Here is a 22,398-nt window from a genome sequence, read left to right as displayed (position 1 = left end):
ACTCTTGGAGAAAAGACAAAATTCTAGGAATCCTAACTCTACTCCAGGAGTAGCCCTTGGATTTACACCAATAGAGATATTTACGCCATATCTTATAGTAAATCCTTCTAGTAACAGATTTACGAGCCTGAATCATGGTGTCTATGATTCTGAAAAGCCCCGCTTGGATAAAATTAAGCGTTCAATCTCCAAGCAGTCAGCTTCAGAGAAACTAGATTTGGGTGAAGAAAGGGCCCTTGAATTAGAAGATCCTTCCTCAACGGAAGTCTCCAAGGTGGCAGAGATGACATGTCCACCAGATCTGAATTCCAAATCCTGCGAGGCCAAGCCGGTGAAATAAGGATCACCGAGGCCCTCTCCTGCTTGATTCGAGCAATGACCCGAGGAAGAAGAGCAAATGGAGGAAATAGGTATGCTAGCCTGAAGGTCCAAGGTACTGCCAGAGTGTCTATCAGTACCGCCTGAGGGTCCCTGGACCTCGACCCGTACCTCGGAAGCTTGGCATTCTGCCGAGTTGCCATGAGATCCAATTCCGGCTGACCCCATTTGAGAATCAGGCTGGAAAACACTTCCAGATGGAGTTCCCACTCCCCTGGATGAAAGGTCTGCCTGCTCAGGAAATCCGCCTCCCAGTTGTCCACCCCTGGAATGTGGATCGCCAACAGATAGCAAGAGTGGGTTTCTGCCCACTGAAATATTTTGGTTACCTCTGTCATCGTTAAGGAACTCCTCATTCCTCCCTGATGATTGATGTAAGCCACTGAAATTATGTTGTCCGACTGGAACCTGATAAATTGGACCGAGGCTAACTGGGGCCAGGCCAGAAGAACATTGAAGATCGCTCTCAGCTCCAGAATGTTTTCTAGGGAGAACAGACTGACTGAGTCCAAACTCCCATAGCCTTTAGGGAGCCCCAGACTGCTCCCCATCCTAGAAGGTTGGCGTCTGTTGTCACAATCACCCAAGAAGGTCTGCGAAAGCAGGTTCCCTGGGAAAGATGATCCAGAGACAACCACCATTGAAGAGAATCCCTTGTCTCCTGCTCCAGAAGTATTCAAAGAGACAAATCTGCATAATCTCCGTTCCATTGCCTGAGCATGTCTAACTGCAGAGGTCTGAGGTGGAACCGAGCAAACGGGATGATGTCCATTGCCGCCACCATCAGCCCGATTACCTCCATGCACTGAACCACTGATGGCCGAGGAGTGGACTGAAGAGCAAGACATGTATCGAAAATCTTTGGTTTCCTGACTTCTGTCAGAAAAATCTTCATTGATAGGGAATCAATTATGGTTCCCAAGGAAGTTACCCTTGTATTTGGGACTAAGGAACTCTTTTCCAAATGTACCTTCCATCCGTGAGATCGCAGGAAGGATAACAACATTTCCATGTGGGATCTTGCTTGTTGTAAGTATGGCGCCTGGACTAGGATGTCGTCCAGAAAGGGTGCCACTGCAATAGTAACGAAGCACTGCCAACAGCAAACCCAGAACCTTTGAGAAAGTTCTGGGAGCTGTGGCAAGACCGAAGGGCAGAGCCACAAATTGGAAGTGTTTGTCTAGAAAGGCAAACCTTAGAAACCTGTGATGATCCCTGTGAATGGGAACATGAAAGTATGCGTCCTTTAAATCCACCGTTGTCATAAATTGACCCTCTTGGACCAAAGGGAGAATGGAACTAATAGTTTCCATCTTGAAGGACGGTACTTTGAGGAATTTGTTTAGATTCTTGAGATCCAAAATAGGCCTAAAGGTTCCCTCTTTTTTGGGAACAACGAACAGATTGGAATAAAATCCCAGACCCTGTTCCTGATTCGGAACAGGAACTATAACTCCCAGGTCGGAGAGGTCTCTTACACAGAAAGCAGAAACCCGCCTCTGAGAGGAAATCTATTGAATTCTAGTTTGTATCCCTGGGTCACTATTTCTACTGCCCAGGGATCCTGAACATCTCAAACCCAAGCCTGAGCGAAGAAGGAAAGTCTGCCCCCTACAAGATTCGGTCCCGGATTGGGGGCAGACCCTTCATGCTGACTTTGATTCAATAGCAGGCTTCTTGGATTGTTTTCCCTTATTCCAAGACTGATTGGGTCTCCATGAAGGTTTAGGCTGTTCCTGCTTGGAGGCGGAAGAGGAAGAATTTCCCTTGAAATTTCGAAAGGAACGAAAATTACTCTGTCGTCCCTTTTGTTTGTTTCTCTTGTACTGAGGGAGGTGACCCTTACCTCCCGTAATATCAGAGATTATTTCCGTCAAACCAGGTCCAAGCAAGGTCCAAACAATGTCTTCCCCTTGTAAGGAAATCGCTAAAAGCTTAGACTTGGAGGATACATCCGCAGATCAAGGTTTTAGCAATATGGCTCTGCGAGCTAGAACAGAGAAGCCTGAAATCTTTGCTCCCAGTTTGATAACTTGAAGGGAAGCATCTGTAATAAAGGAATTAGCCAATTTAAGAGCTTTTATCCTATCCTGGATTTCATCCAGGGGAGTTTCTGTCCTAATAGCATCAGACAACACATCAAACCAATAAGCCGCCGCACTAGTGATGGTAGCAATGCACACAGCTGGCTGCCATTGTAAGCCCTGGTGTACATACATCTTTTTGAATAACCCCTCTAATTTTTTGTCCATAGGATCTTTGAAAGCACAACTATTCTCTATGGGTATAGTAGTTCTCTTAGCTAAGGTGGAAACAGCTCCTTCCACCTTGGGGACTGTTTGCCAAGCCTCCTTAACCGAGTCGGCTATGGAAAACATCTTTTTAAATATAGCAGATGGAGAAAAAGCGATACCCGGTCTCTCCCACTCCTTAGTAATGATCTCAGAAGCTCAGTCTGGAACCAGAAAAACCTCTATTGAGGAAGGTACCTCAAAATATTTGTTTAGCTTACTGGATTTCTTAGGACTAACAACGACCGTGGAGTAGCTGTCGTCCAATGTAGCCAAAACCACCTTAAGCAACAGACGGAGGTGTTCTAGCTTAAACCTGAAGGATACTACTTCAGTATCAGCAAGAATCTGAAATTTCACCTTCAGATGCTACTATGGTATATCCCCCGCCTCAGGCTTCTGGGAGGCGGCATCCGCAATAGCAACAACTGTGTCAGAAACCTCGCTTACTGAATGTCTAATTTTACTCTTAAGCTTTCCTTGCAACATAGGAAAAGCAGACAACACATCTGAGACTGCAGAAGACATGAGAGAAGCAATGTATTTTAAAGTAACCCCACCTGGAGCTAAAGAGGATACGCAGGGCACTGCATGTGAGTGCTGTAAAATTTGGGACGTTTGAGAGAGAGCTGCGGCATAAATTGAACATTGTCATTGGACCAGCATCCTCCTTAGAAAATGTTGGCTCAGGAAATTTTTTATCTCTTTAACTTAAAGTCCTCTCAATACAAGAGGAACAAAAAGGATTTGGTGGTTCCACATTGGCATCAAAACACAATGAGCAGGTGACATTTTGCAAAGCCTCTTGGTCCATTCTTACACTTAATGGATCAAGCTAGCAATCAAAATTGCAATTTTAAACCAAAATCAAATTTGAAAAAAAAAATGTTACTGTCTCTTTAAAACTGAAAATGTTACTTTTTTACTGTGAACTGCAGAATGCTGAAAACGGATACTTAGAATTTTTTTTTAACAAACACCTCTACACCTCAGCTCTATGCTGAGGTGCCTATCTGCCCTGGGACACTTAGGAGATAAGTCCCTTAGCAATTAGATCGATCTGAAGTCCAGCAGGAAAACGATTGCAGTTGAGATCCGCTCATAGAAACAGTCAGCCTGTTATGTCACCTCCATACACTTGGGTATTAAAAATGGCACGTAATGCTACAATTACTGCCTCACTTAGCCCTGCCCCTTGTGGGCGTCTCTCTAACAATCTCTCGATCTGTATTTTATAAGTTTAACCGCCGGGAGAATGGAACCGCCAGAGATAATCAAATAAGCAGCAATCTCAGCCCCAGTGCCTACTATACTGTGTAAAAGTCTCCTCCAGAAAGGAGAAATAGATGTCCCAAGAGAAATAAAGAGCTATTACTCGTGCCCTTTCTTTCCTCCATAATAAAGTGCCCACTTTTTCTGAGTAATGTCCCCCAGAAATAATAAAAGTTAGCACTCACCTGACAAATGCCCGACAGCAAGGCATCTCACCTGGCTTGCGAGGTCCTCTCCCTCACATTGGCCTGTGGAAACAAAAAGTACTGAGTATTTCCTCCTTCAGACTTCCATAAACAGGGCAGCATAAAATTCATGAGAGGCACAGTGAGAATTATGTCCAGTTTCCATTGCTCTAAAGCCACCACTGCTCTACTCATGAGACCGATATTGACTACGGCTACACCCTAAAACAAAGCAGCACAATCTCGTACCATAATAAACTCTTGATTGAAGAATCTTATCTAACACCTAACTTTACCACTTCCTAGCACCAACATAGGCAAAGAGAATGACTGGGTTGGGAGGGAAGGGAGGTGATATTTAACAGCTTTGCTGTGGTGCTCTTTGCCGCCTCCTGCAGGGCAGGAGAGGTAATTCCCAATAATAATTAAGATGATCCGTGGACTCATTTTGTGTCATTAAAAAGAAATGGGAACGCCTAAACATAACACTTTGGGGGAAGGGATGGGTAAGACTTCCCTCACTAACGTTATAGGAAATAGTGCTTACCTTTTTATCCTCTGGACCAAGCTGGTTCAAAAGCATGTTGGTGTTCTCATTATTCCATACCCAGGAGTTGCTTGTGAAATATTCAAGCAGCATCATGGCTCTGTGTAGACGTGTGATTGTCTTCATCATCCTTAATCCAGTGATGAAAGAAAAAAAAAATTAAATACTGCGTATACAGTAATGAGCAACTACAAAAACAAGAACAAATAATGCAGGTAGCTTGCAGGTACAATGAAATGAGACTCACAAGAAAATCTGAAAAAATGTAATTTATGCTTACCTGATAAATTCATTTCTTACATGGTGGTGAGTGTCCACGGCGATCCAATAATCCTGGGAATTATACTCCTGACCATTACGAGGAGGCAAGGATCACAAAACTCCCAGAGCCATTAAAACCCCTCCCTTACTGGAAACTGGTGTGACATATAGCCAAGCCAGAAAAGAAAATTAGAGCAATGCAAAAAAGAACGGGGGGGGGGGGGGGGAATTTGCATACTCAAACTTGCGCCAGAGAAAAATCAAAACAATAAACATAATTGGCAGGGGCTCATAGACTCTCACCACCATGAAAATAATGAATTCATCAGGTAAGCATAAATTATATTTTCGATCATAAAGGTGGTGAGTCAATGGTATATTACTCCTGGGAACGAGTAATCTGAGCGGGAGCAGACTATTCAAAAAATATTGGATGATTAGTTTGAATATATAAACAAAAATATTTAATGCCCAGAAGGACTTACCTACAAAAGCTGCTTCAAAAGTAGCAAAAACATCAAAATGGTAGTATTTACAAAAAGTAAGGAAGACCTAGAAGCTGCCTTGCAAATCTGTTAGAAAATCAAAACAAAAGGAGAACAACACATCTGTTTGTGGGGCACGGAGTAAGATTTGCCAAATCTGGTCAATCCAAAAATAGTCATACATCAAAAAGCACTCCAGCCACCAGAAAAAAAATCTTCGTTTAAAAGACCTTTATTCTCATTAGTTGGGTTGAAAAGTTTACAGGAACAACGTTTCGAACCTACAATAGGCTCTAAGTCATGTATCTGGTAAAATAGGCAGTAATCCATTTAATAATAATACCTGTTATCAGTGCCGCAAGTCGATTACGTTCGAGGTTGTGCACTATACAAGTATACAATTATTATTATTTAGGAGGAGACTGATCAGCCTCCAAGTAAGCTTTATGAATCAAAAGCTTTAACCAAGAGGCTAACAAAACTGCAGTAGCCTTTTGACCCATCCTGAAACCAGAAAAATGAACAAGCTAGAAGATGGTCTAAAATCCTTAGTAGCCTGCTAATAGAATTTCAAAGCTCTGATCATATTTAAATTATGGAGATGCTCATCAGCTCTTAATTAGAAGTAAGCAAAGGTATTGTCCTTTTAAATCTTTGAGCAGGATTAAAAATGGATAACAGGCTTAGACCATTCTAAGAAATTATCTCAGAGATGCATCAGGACTGGAAATACTACAGGAGACTTACAAGGTTTAAAAATTATACTTATAATAAGGAACTTAGAATAACCCGATGGCAGGCTTAACATACAGACGTGCACAAGAAACTAAGTGTGCAAAAAGCGAAGCACGCTAATAACCCTACACTTAAATGTCATTAATTCACGTGAAATAAAACGAGAACCATCAAGCCAACTTGTGGAAAAAACTACTAGTCTAATTAAGCCGTCGCTTGAACAAAATCCAATGCGCACAATCAAGTAGACGACGGAAGAAAATGTTTTTTGTTTAAATGAGCGTGCACAAACAAACCCAAGCGTGGTAAAAAAGAACAAAAAAAAAAACCAAACAAACAAATATGCACAAACAAGCCGAGGCATGAAAAAAAAAAAATTTAACGCACCTCAAGGTCTATATAGGGTGAAATAAGGTACTTGTATACCCAATTCTAAAATGCCTGACATAATGGTCTCCAGGCTATGATGTACTCATAAAAAAAAAAAAAAAGGAGTACCAAGTACTAGGCTACAGGCGCCCAACAATTCCCACACTATCCGGATAGGCACCCATACTACTTGACTTACCATAAGCAGAAATAACTGTTTACCGGAGATAGTCAGTGCCATACATGTGACAGCAGAAATTCTAAATATATGGAGTGTAACATTGAACCAACAGGAGACTGGCGTCCCAGCGACACCTGTGGCGGGCTTGCGACTAACTCCCATAGGGTGTTTGTGTGCCACTACCCATACTCCAATGACATCCCTCTGTCCAAACAGTAGCTCTCTGAGGGAAACTGGGCCTCAAATTGGTATGAGAACCGTTCTCACAAACACTTGGAGCACTTCCCTTCTTAACCATCCTCCTGTGAAGGCAAAGACAAGACTAGTTGTAGTAAGGTGGGAGTAGTTTTAAGGGCTCTGTGAGTTTTGGGATCTTTGTTTCCTCCTAGTGGTCAGGAGTATAATTTCCAGGAGTAATGAATTGTGGACTCTTACCACATTTATAAATAAAAGAATACTACTAAATCAGCAATGCTTCAAACTTTCTAATAATGTTTAAGCAGATTTTTTTTCTTTAATAAAAACTATGGGAGAGGAAGAGTAGAACAGCAGCCCTGTAGCAAGCTCATTATTCAAGAAGTTTTGTTATTAAGAAGTATAGAGGAAAGAAAATCATGTATGGTTAACCAACAATTCACAATAATTGGTAGAAAACATAACCTCAAACAAGCTGAAATAATACACCAGGAATACATAAAAGCCCAGGAGAATCCAACATTAAAAAAAAAAAAAAACAATTACAATGTATTTTAGGTAAATACATTCATTGGTGAGTCATCTTTATTAGCCATTAATAAATATTTTAATTTGTCTTAATATTGCTGCATATTCTGTGTGGAGATCCACAACTTTAAAATATGAGCAATTTGACCATCTAAATGTGAATACCTTGTTTGACTGCTTACTCTAAATTGAAGCTATAATATCGAAAAATTTGACATCCATGAGTGAGATCCACAGTAAGCTATGACGATCAATTTGATCTGCTTAATGTGTCTTGTGAAGTTATATCTGAACACATGTATATAGCAAGGGTCACTAGGTGTGACCTACTTATGAATGTGCTAAGCATAAATAAAATGAGTTTACATACAAGAACAGATGTTTGTTTAACACAGGGATTAGTATTCTTGTGCTGAATCACATTTTTTTATTAAACTTTAAGGACACTATAATAGTGTAGAATATACGTGTGCAAAATATATTTTCACTTTTGTTTTAACTTGAGCAAATAATGATATATATAACTGGTTAGCAGTAGATATGGGAAACCTACTGGTCAGCACTTAGATTTACTGGTAGATGCTGAGCTACCTTTTGACCACACTTAATATCCACTTTGGCTAAAACTAGAGAGGAAAATGCTAATCATGCAAATGCATTTAATACAAGCCTGAGAAAAACAAATACGTTGTTTGCAAGGAGAACGTTTAAAATAAAAAGGAAAAAAAAAAAACATTACCAGCTAATTTGTTTCCAATGATATTTACCCAAGGATGTCAAAATAAAAGTAGTCTTTAATAACTTGTTCCCAGAATAACAGATTACAGCTATAATGCATAGCAAAAGCGAAATCTGAAAATATTTATAAAAGCATGGCTAAAAGGGACAGTAAAGTCAAAATTTAGCTTTCATGATTCAGATAGAGCATTTAATTTTAACCCTTTGGCTGCTAAGCCAATTCCCACCTGGGTTCTAATATTTTTTTATTTTTTTTTTACAGACTCCCAAGACTTACACTGTTGGAAAGGTTAGGCGATTACCTTTCCAACAATGGGTCTTGGGGATCTGTAGCTGCTTAGATGCCTGAGATACAGGCTTCTAAGCAGCATGCCCCCTCCTCCTATACTTAACATTGTTAAGTATAAATAAAGTTGCAGGAGCAGTAAGGAGCCCCCAGATCTCCCTCAAGGTGGGAGAGTGCTCATGACGGCTCTGAGCCGTCATTAGCACCAGAGTGAGAAACTCTGACGGCTCAGAGCCGTCATTAGCACTGAAAGGGTTAAGCAACTTTCCAATTTACTTCTGTTATCAAATTTGCTTTGTTGTCTTGGTATCTTTTATTGAAGACTAAAACTAGGTAGGCTCATCAGAGCTCATGAGTGTGCATGTGTCTTTAGTAGCTATTGCAGTAGTGTTTAGCAACATCATTTATATCTTTGTTATACAATGTTGCAAAACACTGCTGACATAAAAGTAAATTGGAAAGTTGTTAAAAATTGCATGCTCTTTCTGAATCATGAAAGTTTTAAATTTTACTTAACTGTCCCTTTAAAGGGAAATGAAATCAAAATAATTTTTTGGGGTTTCATGATCCTTTAAGTGTAAAAAAGAGAGAAAAAAAGAGCAGGAGTGTTTTTTTAACCAAATGCAAAACAGCTGGACACAATTTTAATATTCCAAAATCAGGCTATGACCACACCAATGACAGTTTACACTTAACTGAAGCTTAAGACAAACAGCAAGGTATTCCCTTTAGCATACAATACACAAGAGACAGCATAAGATAGTCTAATGCAAATGAAAACTGTTGCTATTACAACAGCAAAAGCAAAATATTGAAAAAATTGTTTAGGCAAGTAAGAATGCCTGCAGGGAAACCATGCAGTTTATAGAGAACAAATAAGCAAACACTAAATTTATGCTTACCTGATAAATTCATATATATTTCATGGTGGTGAGAGTCCACAATACATTACTCCTATGTACTCAGATCCTGGCCATTAGGAGGAGGCAAAGATTCCCAAAACTCCAAGACTACTTAATCCCTCATACCTCTCTGGTATCTTAGTCTGATGTATAGCTAAACAAGGAGAAAAAGAAATGTAGGAAAGGACAAAACAGGAAAAATAAGGTGCAATGCTAAAACTGCTGCCAGAAAATAAATTGAATACAATGGGGAGGGACCCATGAACTCTCACCATCATAAGATACATTAAGCATAATATTTAGTTCTCTTTCATAAATGTGGTGATAGTCCACAAGTGATCTAGTAGAAAGGATGTAAAAATGTTTCAGAGAAAACTATCCCACCTGCAAGAAAGCTTTGTGAATCAAGAGCTTTAGCCAAAAGCTACAAGTAATGACTGTAGCCTCTCCCTGGACCAGAGAAAAACATAATTTATGCTTACCTGATAAATTCCTTTCTTCTGTAGTGTGATCAGTCCACGGGTCATCATTACTTCTGGGATATTACTCCTCCCAAACAGGAAGTGCAAGAGGATTCACCCAGCAGAGCTGCATATAGCTCCTCCCCTCTACGTCACTCCCAGTCATTCGACCAAGGACCAACGAGAAAGGAAAAGCCAAGGGTGAAGTGGTGACTGGAGTATAAATTAAAAAATATTTACCTGCCTTAAAAACAGGGCGGGCCGTGGACTGATCACACTACAGAAGAAAGGAATTTATCAGGTAAGCATAAATTATGTTTTCTTCTGTTAAGTGTGATCAGTCCACGGGTCATCATTACTTCTGGGATACCAATACCAAAGCAAAAGTACACGGATGACGGGAGGGATAGGCAGGCTCTTTATACAGAAGGAACCACTGCCTGAAGAACCTTTCTCCCAAAAATAGCCTCCGATGAAGCAAAAGTGTCAAATTTGTAAAATTTGGAAAAAGTATGAAGCGAAGACCAAGTTGCAGCCTTGCAAATCTGCTCAACAGAGGCCTCATTCTTGAAGGCCCAAGTGGAAGCCACAGCTCTAGTAGAATGAGCTGTAATTCTTTCAGGAGGCTGCTGTCCAGCAGTCTCATAAGCTAAACGAATTATGCTACGAAGCCAAAAAGAAAGAGAGGTAGCGGAAGCTTTTTGACCTCTCCTCTGCCCAGAGTAAATGACAAACAGAGAAGACGTTTGTCGAAATTCCTTAGTTGCCTGTAAGTAAAATTTTAGAGCACGGACTACATCCAGGTTGTGCAGTAGACGTTCCTTCTTTGAAGAAGGATTTGGGCATAAAGAAGGAACAACAATCTCTTGATTGATATTCCTGTTAGTAACTACCTTAGGTAAGAACCCAGGTTTAGTACGTAGGACTACCTTATCCGAATGAAAAATCAAATAAGGAGAATCACAATGTAAGGCTGATAATTCAGAGACTCTTCGAGCCGAGGAAATAGCCATTAAAAATAGAACTTTCCAAGATAACAACTTTATATCAATGGAATGAAGGGGTTCAAACGGAACGCCCTGTAAAACATTAAGAACAAGGTTTAAACTCCATGTTGGAGCAATAGTTTTAAACACAGGCTTAATTCTGGCCAAAGCCTGACAAAAAGCCTGGACGTCAGGAACTTCTGACAGACGTTTGTGTAACAGAATGGACAGAGCTGAGATCTGTCCCTTTAATGAACTAGCAGATAAACCCTTTTCTAAACCTTCTTGTAGAAAAGACAATATCCTAGGAATCCTAACCTTACTCCAAGAGTAACCTTTGGATTCACACCAATATAGGTATTTACGCCATATCTTATGGTAAATCTTTCTGGTAACAGGTTTCCTAGCCTGTATTAAGGTATCAATAACTGACTCAGAAAATCCACGTCTTGATAAAATCAAGCGTTCAATTTCCAAGCAGTCAGCTTCAGAGAAGTTAGATTTTGATGTTTGAAGGGACCCTGTATCAGAAGGTCCTGTTTCAGAGGTAGAGACCAAGGTGGACAGGATGACATGTCCACCAGGTCTGCATACCAAGTCCTGCGTGGCCACGCAGGTGCTATTAGAATCACTGATGCTCTCTCTTGTTTGATTCTGGCAATCAATCGAGGAAGCAACGGGAAGGGTGGAAACACGTAAGCCATCCTGAAGTCCCAAGGTGCTGTCAGAGCATCTATCAGGACTGCTCCTGGATCCCTGGATCTGGACCCGTAACGAGGAAGCTTGGCGTTCTGTCGAGACGCCATGAGATCTATCTCTGGTTTGCCCCAACGTCGAAGTATTTGGGCAAAGACCTCCGGATGAAGTTCCCACTCCCCCGGATGAAAAGTCTGACGACTTAAGAAATCCGCCTCCCAGTTCTCCACTCCCGGGATGTGGATTGCCGACAGGTGGCAAGAGTGAGACTCTGCCCAGCAAATTATCTTTGATACTTCCATCATAGCTAGGGAGCTTCTTGTCCCTCCCTGATGGTTGATGTAAGCTACAGTCGTGATGTTGTCCGACTGAAACCTGATGAACCCCCGAGTTGTCAACTGGGGCCAAGCCAGGAGGGCATTGAGAACTGCTCTCAATTCCAGAATGTTTATTGGCAGGAGACTCTCCTCCTGACTCCATTGTCCCTGAGCCTTCAGAGAATTCCAGACGGCACCCCAACCTAGAAGGCTGGCGTCTGTTGTTACAATTGTCCAGTCTGGTCTGCTGAATGGCATCCCCCTGGACAGATGTGGCTGAGAAAGCCACCATAGAAGAGAATTTCTGGTCTCTTGATCCAGATTCAGAGAAGGGGATAAGTCTGAGTAATCCCCATTCCACTGACTTAGCATGCACAGTTGCAGTGGTCTGAGGTGTAAGCGTGCAAAGGGTACTATGTCCATTGCCGCTACCATTAAGCCGATTACCTCCATGCATTGAGCCACTGACGGGTGTTGAATGGAATGAAGGGTGCGGCAAGCACTTTGAAGTCTTGTTAGCCTGTCCTCTGTCAGGTAAATCTTCATTTCTACAGAATCTATAAGAGTCCCCAGGAAGGGAACTCTTGTGAGTGGAACGAGTGAACTTTTCTTTTCGTTCACCTTCCATCCATGAGACCTTAGAAATGCCAGCACTAACTCTGTATGAGACTTGGCAGTTTGAAAGCTTGAAGCTTGTATCAGAATGTCGTCTAGGTATGGAGCTACCGAGATTCCCCGCGGTCTTAGTACCGCCAGAAGAGCACCCAGAACCTTTGTGAAGATTCTTGGAGCTGTAGCCAATCCGAATGGAAGAGCCACAAACTGGTAATGCCTGTCTAGGAAGGCAAACCTTAGGTACCGATAATGATCTTTGTGAATCGGTATGTGAAGGTAAGCATCTTTTAAATCTACAGTGGTCATGTACTGACCCTCTTGGATCATAGGTAAAATTGTCCGAATAGTCTCCATCTTGAACGATGGAACTCTTAGGAATTTGTTTAGGATCTTTAAGTCCAGGATTGGTCTGAAAGTTCCCTCTTTTTTGGGAACCACAAACAGATTTGAGTAAAACCCCTGTCCCTGTTCCGATCGTGGAACTGGATGGATTACTCCCATTAACAAGAGCTCTTGTACGCAGCGTAGAAACGCCTCTTTCTTTGTCTGGATTGTTGACAATCTTGACAGATGAAATCTCTCTCTTGGAGGAGAGTATTTGAAGTCCAGAAGGTATCCCTGAGATATTATCTCTAGCGCCCAGGGATCCTGGACATCTCTTGCCCAAGCCTGGGCGAAGAGAGAAAGTCTGCCCCCCACTAGATCCGATCCCGGATCGGGGGCCCTCAATTCATGCTGTTTTAGGGGCAGCAGCAGGTTTCCTGGCCTGCTTGCCCTTGTTCCAGGACTGGTTAGGTTTCCAGCCTTGTCTGTAGCGAGCAACAGCTCCTTCCTGTTTTGGTGCAGAGGAAGTTGATGCTGCTCCTGCTTTGAAATTACGAAAGGAACGAAAATTAGACTGTCTAGCCTTAACTTTGGCTTTGTCCTGAGGTAGGGCATGGCCTTTACCTCCTGTAATGTCAGCGATAATCTCTTTCAACCCGGGCCCGAATAAGGTCTGCCCTTTGAAAGGTATATTAAGCAATTTAGACTTAGAAGTAACATCAGCTGACCAGGATTTTAGCCACAGCGCCCTGCGTGCCTGAATGGCGAATCCTGAATTCTTCGCCGTAAGTTTAGTAAGATGTACTACGGCCTCCGAAATGAATGAATTAGCTAGTTTAAGGACTCTAAGCCTGTCCGTAACGTCGTCCAGAGTAGCTGAACCAATGTTCTCTTCCAGAGACTCAATCCAGAATGCCGCTGCAGCCGTGATCGGCGCAATGCATGCAAGGGGTTGCAATATAAAACCTTGTTGAACAAACATTTTCTTAAGGTAACCCTCTAACTTTTTATCCATTGGATCTGAAAAAGCACAGCTATCCTCCACCGGGATAGTGGTACGCTTAGCTAAGGTAGAAACTGCTCCCTCCACCTTAGGGACCGTTTGCCATAAGTCCCTTGTGGTGGCGTCTATTGGAAACATTTTTCTAAATATCGGAGGGGGTGAGAACGGCACACCGGGTCTATCCCACTCCTTAGTAACAATTTCAGTAAGTCTCTTAGGTATAGGAAAAACCTCAGTACTCGTCGGGTACCGCAAAATATTTATCCAACCTACACATTTTCTCTGGTATTGCAACTGTGTTACAATCATTCAGAGCCGCTAACACCTCCCCTAGTAATACACGGAGGTTTTCCAGTTTAAATTTAAAATTTGAAATATCTGAATCCAGTCTGTTTGGATCAGAACCGTCACCCACAGAATGAAGTTCTCCGTCCTCATGTTCTGCCACCTGTGACGCAGTGTCTGACATGGCCCTAATATTATCAGCGCACTCTGTTCTCACCCCAGAGTGATCACGCTTACCTCTTAGTTCTGGTAATTTAGCCAAAACCTCAGTCATAACAGTAGCCATATCCTGTAATGTGATTTGCACTTCCCTCTGAGCGGGAGATGTAGGTACTGACACGTGAGGCGAGTTAGTCGGCATAACTCTCCCCTCGTTGTTTGGTGAAATTTGTTCAATTTATACAGATTGACTTTTATTTAAAGTAGCATCAATACAGTTAGTACATAAATTTCTATTGGGCTCCACTTTGGCATTGCAACAAATGACACAGGTATCATCCTCTGAATCAGACATGTTTAACACACTAGCAAATAAACTTGCAACTTGGAAATACAATTCAATTAGAATAATATTAAAACGTACTGTGCCTTTAAGAAGCACAGAAGAACTATGACAGTTGAAAATTAATAAATTGAAACAGTTATAGCCTCAATCCTTGTAAACAACACAACTTTAGCAAAGGTTTAATCCCATTAGCAAAGATAACAAATTCTGAAAGCAGGAAACAAATTACAGAATAAACGTTTTTTATCTCAGTCAAACTATAATTCTCACAGCTCTGCTGAGAGAAATTACCTCCCTCAAAATAAGTTTTGAAGACCCCTGAGCTCTGTAGAGATGAACCGGATCATGCAGGGAATACAATGAGTTGCTGACTGAAATATTTGATGCATAGTAAAAGCGCCAAAAAACGGCCCCTCCCCCTCACACACAGCAGTGAGGGAGAACAGAAACTGTCAGAAAAACAGATTAAGCAACTGCCAAGTGGAAAAATAGTGCCCAAACATTTATTCACACAGTACCTCAGCAAATGAAAACTATTTTACATTCCAGCAAAAACGTTAAACATAATCTCTAGTTATTAAACAGCTTTATGTATTTCTTACAGTGTAATTCTAGTGAAGTACCATTCCCCAGAATACTGAAGTGTAAAGAATACATACATGACATTATATCGGTATGGCAGGATTTTCTCATCAATTCCATTGTCAGAAAATAAAAACTGCTACATACCTCTATGCAGATTCATCTGCCCGCTGTCCCCTGATCTGAAGTTTACCTCACTCCTCAGATGGCCGAGAACAGCAATATGATCTTAACTACTCCGGCTAAAATCATAACAAAACTCTGGTAGATTCTTCTTCAAACTCTGCCAGAGAGGTAATAACACACTCCGGTGCTATTTTAAAATAACAAACTTTTGATTGAAGATATAAAACTAAGTATAATCACCATAGTCCTCTCACACATCCTATCTAGTCGTTGGGTGCAAGAGAATGACTGGGAGTGACGTAGAGGGGAGGAGCTATATGCAGCTCTGCTGGGTGAATCCTCTTGCACTTCCTGTTGGGGAGGAGTAATATCCCAGAAGTAATGATGACCCGTGGACTGATCACACTTAACAGAAGAAATAATAAACAAAATAGAGGATTGTCTAAAATCCTTTGTAGCTTACAAATATAATTTTAAGGCTCTCATTACAGCTAAATAATGTAGGCAGATTTACAAGAAATTTGAGGAGAAAGAAAAAAGGAAGAGTTTCCCGACCTAAGACCGCAGAAGAAAATCACTGTTGGCAAAAAAAAGAAAAAGATTTAGTCCTTAAAAACACCTTATCTTGGTGAAAAAACAGACAAGGAGACTTGCAAGAAAGGGATGATAATTCAGAAACTCTTATAACTAAAGATATTGCTAAAGGAAACAAAAGCGTTCAAGAAAAGCTGAATGCCTAAATAAAAAAAAACTCCTAAAAAATGAAGAATTCTATGATTCTAAAGAAATTACTGCTAAAACCTTGTTCCTCTCAATTTTTTTTAGACATTGTGATAGCATTCAATCTCCAACTATTTAAGTTGAGATAGACCAGATCTAGATGGTAGAAGGGTATGATGGTAGAAAGGTCCTTGAGATAGGAAGACGTGTCATAGTGGAAGAGACGACAGAGGAGAACTGGACATCAGAACCAGATCCGCGTAAAAAGATCTGTTTCCAAGCAGGAGAAAACAGAAAAACGGATGAAAGCTCTAGTTCAAAAGGGACACAAAACCCAAATGTTTTCTTTCATGATTCAGATAAAGCATGCAATTTTAAAAAAACTTTCTAATTTACTCCTATTATCAATTTTCTTAGCTCTTTCTATCTTTATTTGAAAAGCAGGAATGTAAAGACCCATTATTGGTTCAGCACCTGAGTAGCAATTGCTGATTGGTGGCTAAATGTAACCAAAAATCAAGCAAGCACTACCCAGGTGCTGAACCAAACTGGGCCGGCACTTAAGAACGAAGAAAAATAAAAATAGGAGTAAATTAGAAAGTTGCTTGTAGAACAGGCAAAATGCAGGTACCTTAATGCCGATTTCCACTGTAAAGAAAAGGCGGGTAAATAGTCCGTCGAGAATAGCTTAACTCCCTTAGCGCCACCCTGATCCACCAGAGAATGAAAAGAAAAGGGTGAGCTAACTAAACAGGATCACAGTTCTATAACACAGATGAAGAAAACTTACTATTTCATCAGCCAGTGAATCATAGAAAAGCTATAAATAAAAGACAAAATAGAAAAGTAAGCTGGCAGTGTAAATACGAGAGTGTGCTACCGGGTCAGTAAGAGCGTGCTACAGGGTCGGTAAGAGCGTGCTACAGGGTCAGTAAGAGCGTGCTACAGGGTCAGTAAGAGCGTGCTACAGTGCTATTGAGACAAAAAAAGATTGTAAACTGACATCTCAAAGCGGGAGCAAGCTACAGCACTAGCTACATGGGCAAAACCTGTAAAAAAAATTACATAAGTCAAATAAATTACACTGCAAAAATAAAATAACAAGTACCTAGTCCAAAAGTATGTCTCCCATAATTACTAGACAATAAATGCATCTAGTGAATACTTTGGTATGTCTGTAAAATGTCCCCTTACTATGACATACAATGTGGAAGTGTATCTGCTAATAGCCTATGGGCTATGTGAGTGCCATGTAGAATGTCCTTACTTACCTTACTAGCACCCACTCGATTGTGCTCACCAGTTGTAGACAGACTGTGTCCAGGAAAAAGCCTATGCATCAAGCAGAGGATATGTGTAAGGAGTATATCCACATACCAACAGGAGGCGGCCAAGAGACCGGTCCCCACGACACCTGTGGCAGGCTAATGACTAAATTCTCACTGGAAGCAAATGTATCAAAACCCAACATACTTTAAACTCCCCTCCGTCTCTTCCAGTCAGCTCTCTGAAGGGGGAAAATAGACTTAAAATTGCTTTGAGGACCCCTCCCACGAAGAATCTAGAACACCTCAATTCTTCACCTACCAAAAATAAAACTAACATACCAGAGAGGTGGGAAGGATTAAGTACTCTGATTTTTGGAGATCTTTGCTTCCGCCTAGTGGTTAAGAGTTGAATTCACAGGAGTAATGGATCGTGGACTCTTACCACCTTTATGAAAGAAAGAATCCTTTATTGCCAGAAAGTAAAGCAAAAACACAGGTATGTTTACAGAACATGCCTGTAACAGATTAAAGCACAATTGTTCACCACATATAAACCCAGGAAATAAACAATTTCCTTTGATGTGAAGGAACTGTAGGAACACACCCAAAATGAGAATGCAGCATGCACCATAAGGTAAATAATCAATATGCATAAAGCAAATGAAACACAGTAAACTTAGAATTCATGTTTTCATTTCTCCAATTCATTTAAGGGACACAAGAAAGAAAATAAAATGCAAAATAAAAAAATATACATAAAGCAATGTGTTAACAAGAAATATTTAGATTAGGAGTTCTGAATATGCAGCACATTAAAGCATTTCTAGTTAAAGCAAACTATTTGAGAAGTAGATCTCTGAAGCAGCTAGATTACGTTTACAGGTTTGTAACTAAGGGAACACAATACTACTTAACCGGTGACCCAAGGCATTGTATTACCTCACGCTGGCCCAATTACTGAAAGAGTCTCACTGCATTAAAAGGAAAAACAGTTTACAGGAGGAAATTCCTACACATTAGATATATACGGATCAATCACCAGAGGTATATGTTCATGCATAGTACAACCTTCCGTCTTCATGGTTCAGGAGGGAGTCTGTCTAAAAGTGACTGATTAATGTAAACAGGCTATTTAAAATGGTTGTTGAAAAAACAGTTTCAGATAGGAACAGTACTAACAAAACTTACAATACAAACACCAGCACAAACAGTGCTTAAAAGTAAGAGGACACTTCAAAAATATGTCACTGTGAATATAAAATGGCAGCACTGAAAACCACATCAAACCATCTCAACACAGATCGGGGTTTATGCAGAAATTAAGCTCAATTATAAATAATGTAAACTGAAGCTCACTGACTGCTTTGTTTGATGGGTTCACTTTTGCCAAATAGAATTCATTAGGGGAGGGGCCTGTTCAAGAAAAAAAACAAAAAACACATAGTTATGAAGTGCCCATCTTACTTAAAGGGACATAATACCCATATGCTAAATCACTTGAAACTTATGCAGTATAACTGTAAAAAGCTGACAGGAAAACATCACCTGAGCATCTCTATGCAAAAAAGGAAGATATTTTACCTCACAATTTCCTCAGCTCAGCAGAGTAAGTTCCGTGTAAAAAGTTATACTCAGCTGCAGCCCAGCTGCAGGTAAAACAAATAAAAAATGAAGAAATGAACTGCAGCCAATCGGCATCAGCAGTGCTGAGGTCATGAACTCTTTTACTGTGATCTCATGAGATTTCACTTAACTCATGAGATTTCATAGTAAACTTTCTTTAAACTGAATAGGGAAATAACATGAGAGTGCACGAGGCTCAACACCTTAGCTGTCCCAGGGCAGACATACTGATTTGCTGCTTAGAAGTCATTTACCATAGGATGTGGCTACTGAGGAACTTTTGAGGTAAAATATCTCTTTTTTTACATAGATATGTTCAGGTGATATTTTCTAGTCAGCTTTTTACAGCTATGCTGCATCACTTTCAAGTGTTTCAACATTTGGGTATTATGGCCCTTTAAGCACTAAACTTTCCAATGATAAAAATGTTCAATAAAAAGACTTAACCCTTTGGCTGTGCAATGTCAAGCTATTTGCAAAATAATAAATGGGTTAGTTAATACCCACTCCCGTTTAACAAAAGCAGTTTTCCTTTTCAGCCACAGTATATTCAAAACTAAAATGTGTTGATATTAGTCTTATCTTTATTCTCACATTAAAGGGACATTAAACTCGACATTTAATCACCATATAAGTTATTTAAGAGGATAAAATATTGCTGAATACATTAACTTTTTTTTGCTCTTTTTGTTCCACACCTCTCTGAGAGACTGTAGTGCCTCCATCATGTGCAAGTATGGGCAAATTTACCTGAGCCTGCAACATTCTACACTGTGATTAGTTGACTCAGAGTTTAAGCTCATTTACGTTTGTCCCTAATTAGCCACAACATAGTAGATCAGGAACATTATGTTATGTAGTACTTAGTGACATTAAAGCTTCACGATTCAGATAGTGTGCTTAATAGACGGCACGTATCACGCATATTATATGGTAGCAGTTTTTGCAATGTTAGACATTGTTGAAAACAGATGCCATAAAGAGCTGACGATGTGCACACTCATGCACCTACCAAGGTATGCTCTTCAACTAAAGTATACCAAAGTGAGGTAAATTAGAATTTGTGTTATTGCATGCACTAACTGAATCATTACTTTCATGTCCCTTTAATAAAGTTATAAACCGCGCAGAAAACAGAAATCCAAGCAAAGTTTTGTGTGAATAAACACACACAACAAAAATATGCTGCATTATTTAACAAAAAAAAAAAAAACATTCTGGAGATGGTTAGCTCCACCCAAAGGAGGAGGGGGTACTTTTAGAGTGTGACTGACATTTCTCATGAACCAGCATTCAGCTTTAAACTAGTAATCACTCTTATAGTCTCCAAAAGTTTCTTCAAGTGGATTATCTTCTATAGTATCCAGTTGGTATTTTTCATGAATTGCAAAAGCATTTGTTTGCAACAGTGGGGATATCTTATGGGAATTGTGTAAATATTGCTGTGTGACACTAAGGACTAATTCTCCAAAAATCACCAGCATGGAGAAAAAAAAAACTGCTTATTTTATTAAGCTTTATACAGGGGTAAAACCCTTTATCCAAACTGTGTGGGACCAAAAAAGGTTAGGATTTTGGAATAGTTTTGACTTTTCATATATTTGCATCTGTAAATTGGGAATGTTTGGAGAGGGTATGGGACTATGTGTAAAAAGCATTATCTTATACAGCTTATACATACAACTTGAAATACTTTTGTATACATAGTAGTACCATCAGAAAGATACAACAGTACTGTAATCATAAAGGTAATAGTTATTGAACACAAAAAAAACAAATCAAAGATGCAGACAGAGGATTGTGACTCGCAGGTGGATGACTCGCAGGTGGAAAAAAAGGAAAAAATAATGAAAAAAACTGGATTTCTGAATAAATTCTGGATTTTGGAACTCCGGATATAGGGATTTGTACCTGTATTATAATTTTAGTGTCTTTCCGTCACATACAGAAAACTAAGGCACTCCTCTTAACGAGATACAGTTCTCAAGGCAATACTGATATGGCTTCTTATAGAATCTCGCCAGAGAGCTTTAGAGAATCCTCCATTGTTGTGGACTATAAATTGATGTGAAAAATACATATGGTTCTAATTTATCTCACCCTACAGATCTTTTATTTATGTATTAGTGTCCACCTGCCCTGTAGATCAGTTAAAATGATTGCAAAGTTTAAGGGATTAGTGCCCAGCATCTAGAAACACTCTTAAAAACAGGGGCACTTAAATTCATTAAACTTTACAAACACATTTTTTTTTATATATACTTGCCATTTTGTTGCGGTAAACAGACCGCCGATCCTCCGCCTGCATCTCCTTCTGTATTTTGCAGATCGATGACAAATTCAGCTTTCTCCAATCTTTGCGTGCCTCCATTGGCGTACAGCTCATGGGGCACATAATGATTGGAGGAAGCCGTATTTGTCCTCAACATGCAAAATACAGGAGGATGATCGGTTAAAAGTGTAATGAATTAAAGTTCCCCTGTTTTTAAGAGTATTTTTAGATACTGGACAATAATTCCTAAAACTTTACAATCAGTTTAACAGTCACTCACAGGCAAGGAGGACACTTTATGATTCATGTAAATGAATTTTGATTATTGTGCTCTGCAAGTTTATAATGTCATAGTGCTGCACAATATGCTTGTAGTTTATAACCAATTATACTGCTACTGCACTACAAAATATAATCATTTAGCAACACAAAGCTACATTATCTGATTAAAAATTTCTTCTCACATGAAGCTCGAATGTTATGCCGTTTCCAATTTAATGTCCCTTTAAGTGAATAGGTACGTAAACCTGACCATACAAGAAACAATATAAGATAATACTAGTTATGATTAACCCCCTGGTATACATTATTTTTGTATTCTGTAATGGCTGAAATACTTTAAATGAGACACAGTGTCTAAATAACAAATGCAAATGAAATCTGCAACACCTTACTGCTGAGAATGCTGACACAGGCTTGATGGCAACAACAGCATAAATATTTCATTACGTAGATTCAATAACAAATAGTAATTCATATGCTCCCTTACATCATAATTCTTAACGTAAATGTTATTGAAAAATAAAAAAAAAAGCATTATAGAAGTGATTATGCAAAGCTGAAATTGTTTATATAAAGCAAAAAATGGTGGGGAAGGGGTGGGGAGAATTAATCCCTCACACTCTCATGGTGACAGTATTCTGGTACCAGAGAGGTTTAGGGTACAAGAGGGATACACAGCATCTCCTGCTTAGGTCAAAAACCAACCAGGAGGCCTCAGGGCATCTCATTTCTACGAGTGGAAAGTATGTGTGTAGTCTGCAGTTGACAAGTGTTTAGTTTTGTAAAGATATAATAGTGGCACCTCTCAGTGAAGCAGGCTCACTAAAGCAAGGATCAAGCCATGCCCTCCATGAGGTTGTACTTCAATTTTAGTGCTTCTTTTATCTCTTATTTTTATGCCCCAATATATTATTTTGGCGCTCCATTATATATTTTTTATCACACCAACATAAATTATTATTGCGCTCCAATAACCATTA

The 22,398-nt window shown here is 39.9% G+C and overlaps 1 protein-coding gene across 5 annotated transcripts in view; it reads right to left on the bottom strand.

Annotated features, from left to right (window-relative positions):
- The window catches only part of FAR1 (fatty acyl-CoA reductase 1), a 207,057-nt gene that overhangs the window by 25,877 nt on the left and 158,782 nt on the right, over window positions 1-22,398 (bottom strand). For all 5 annotated transcript variants that reach the window (XM_053720266.1, XM_053720265.1, XM_053720268.1 and 2 more), the window contains exon 10: window positions 4,674-4,803. In XM_053720266.1, the coding sequence (XP_053576241.1) occupies window positions 4,674-4,803 (130 nt within the window). The remainder of the gene's footprint in view (window positions 1-4,673; window positions 4,804-22,398) is intronic.

The sequence above is a fragment of the Bombina bombina genome, chromosome 7, assembly GCF_027579735.1.
Source record: "Bombina bombina isolate aBomBom1 chromosome 7, aBomBom1.pri, whole genome shotgun sequence".
Classification (NCBI taxonomy): Eukaryota; Metazoa; Chordata; class Amphibia; order Anura; family Bombinatoridae; genus Bombina; species Bombina bombina.
Note: the sequence above shows the minus strand (reverse complement) of the source record. Positions and strands in the feature narration are given on the sequence as shown.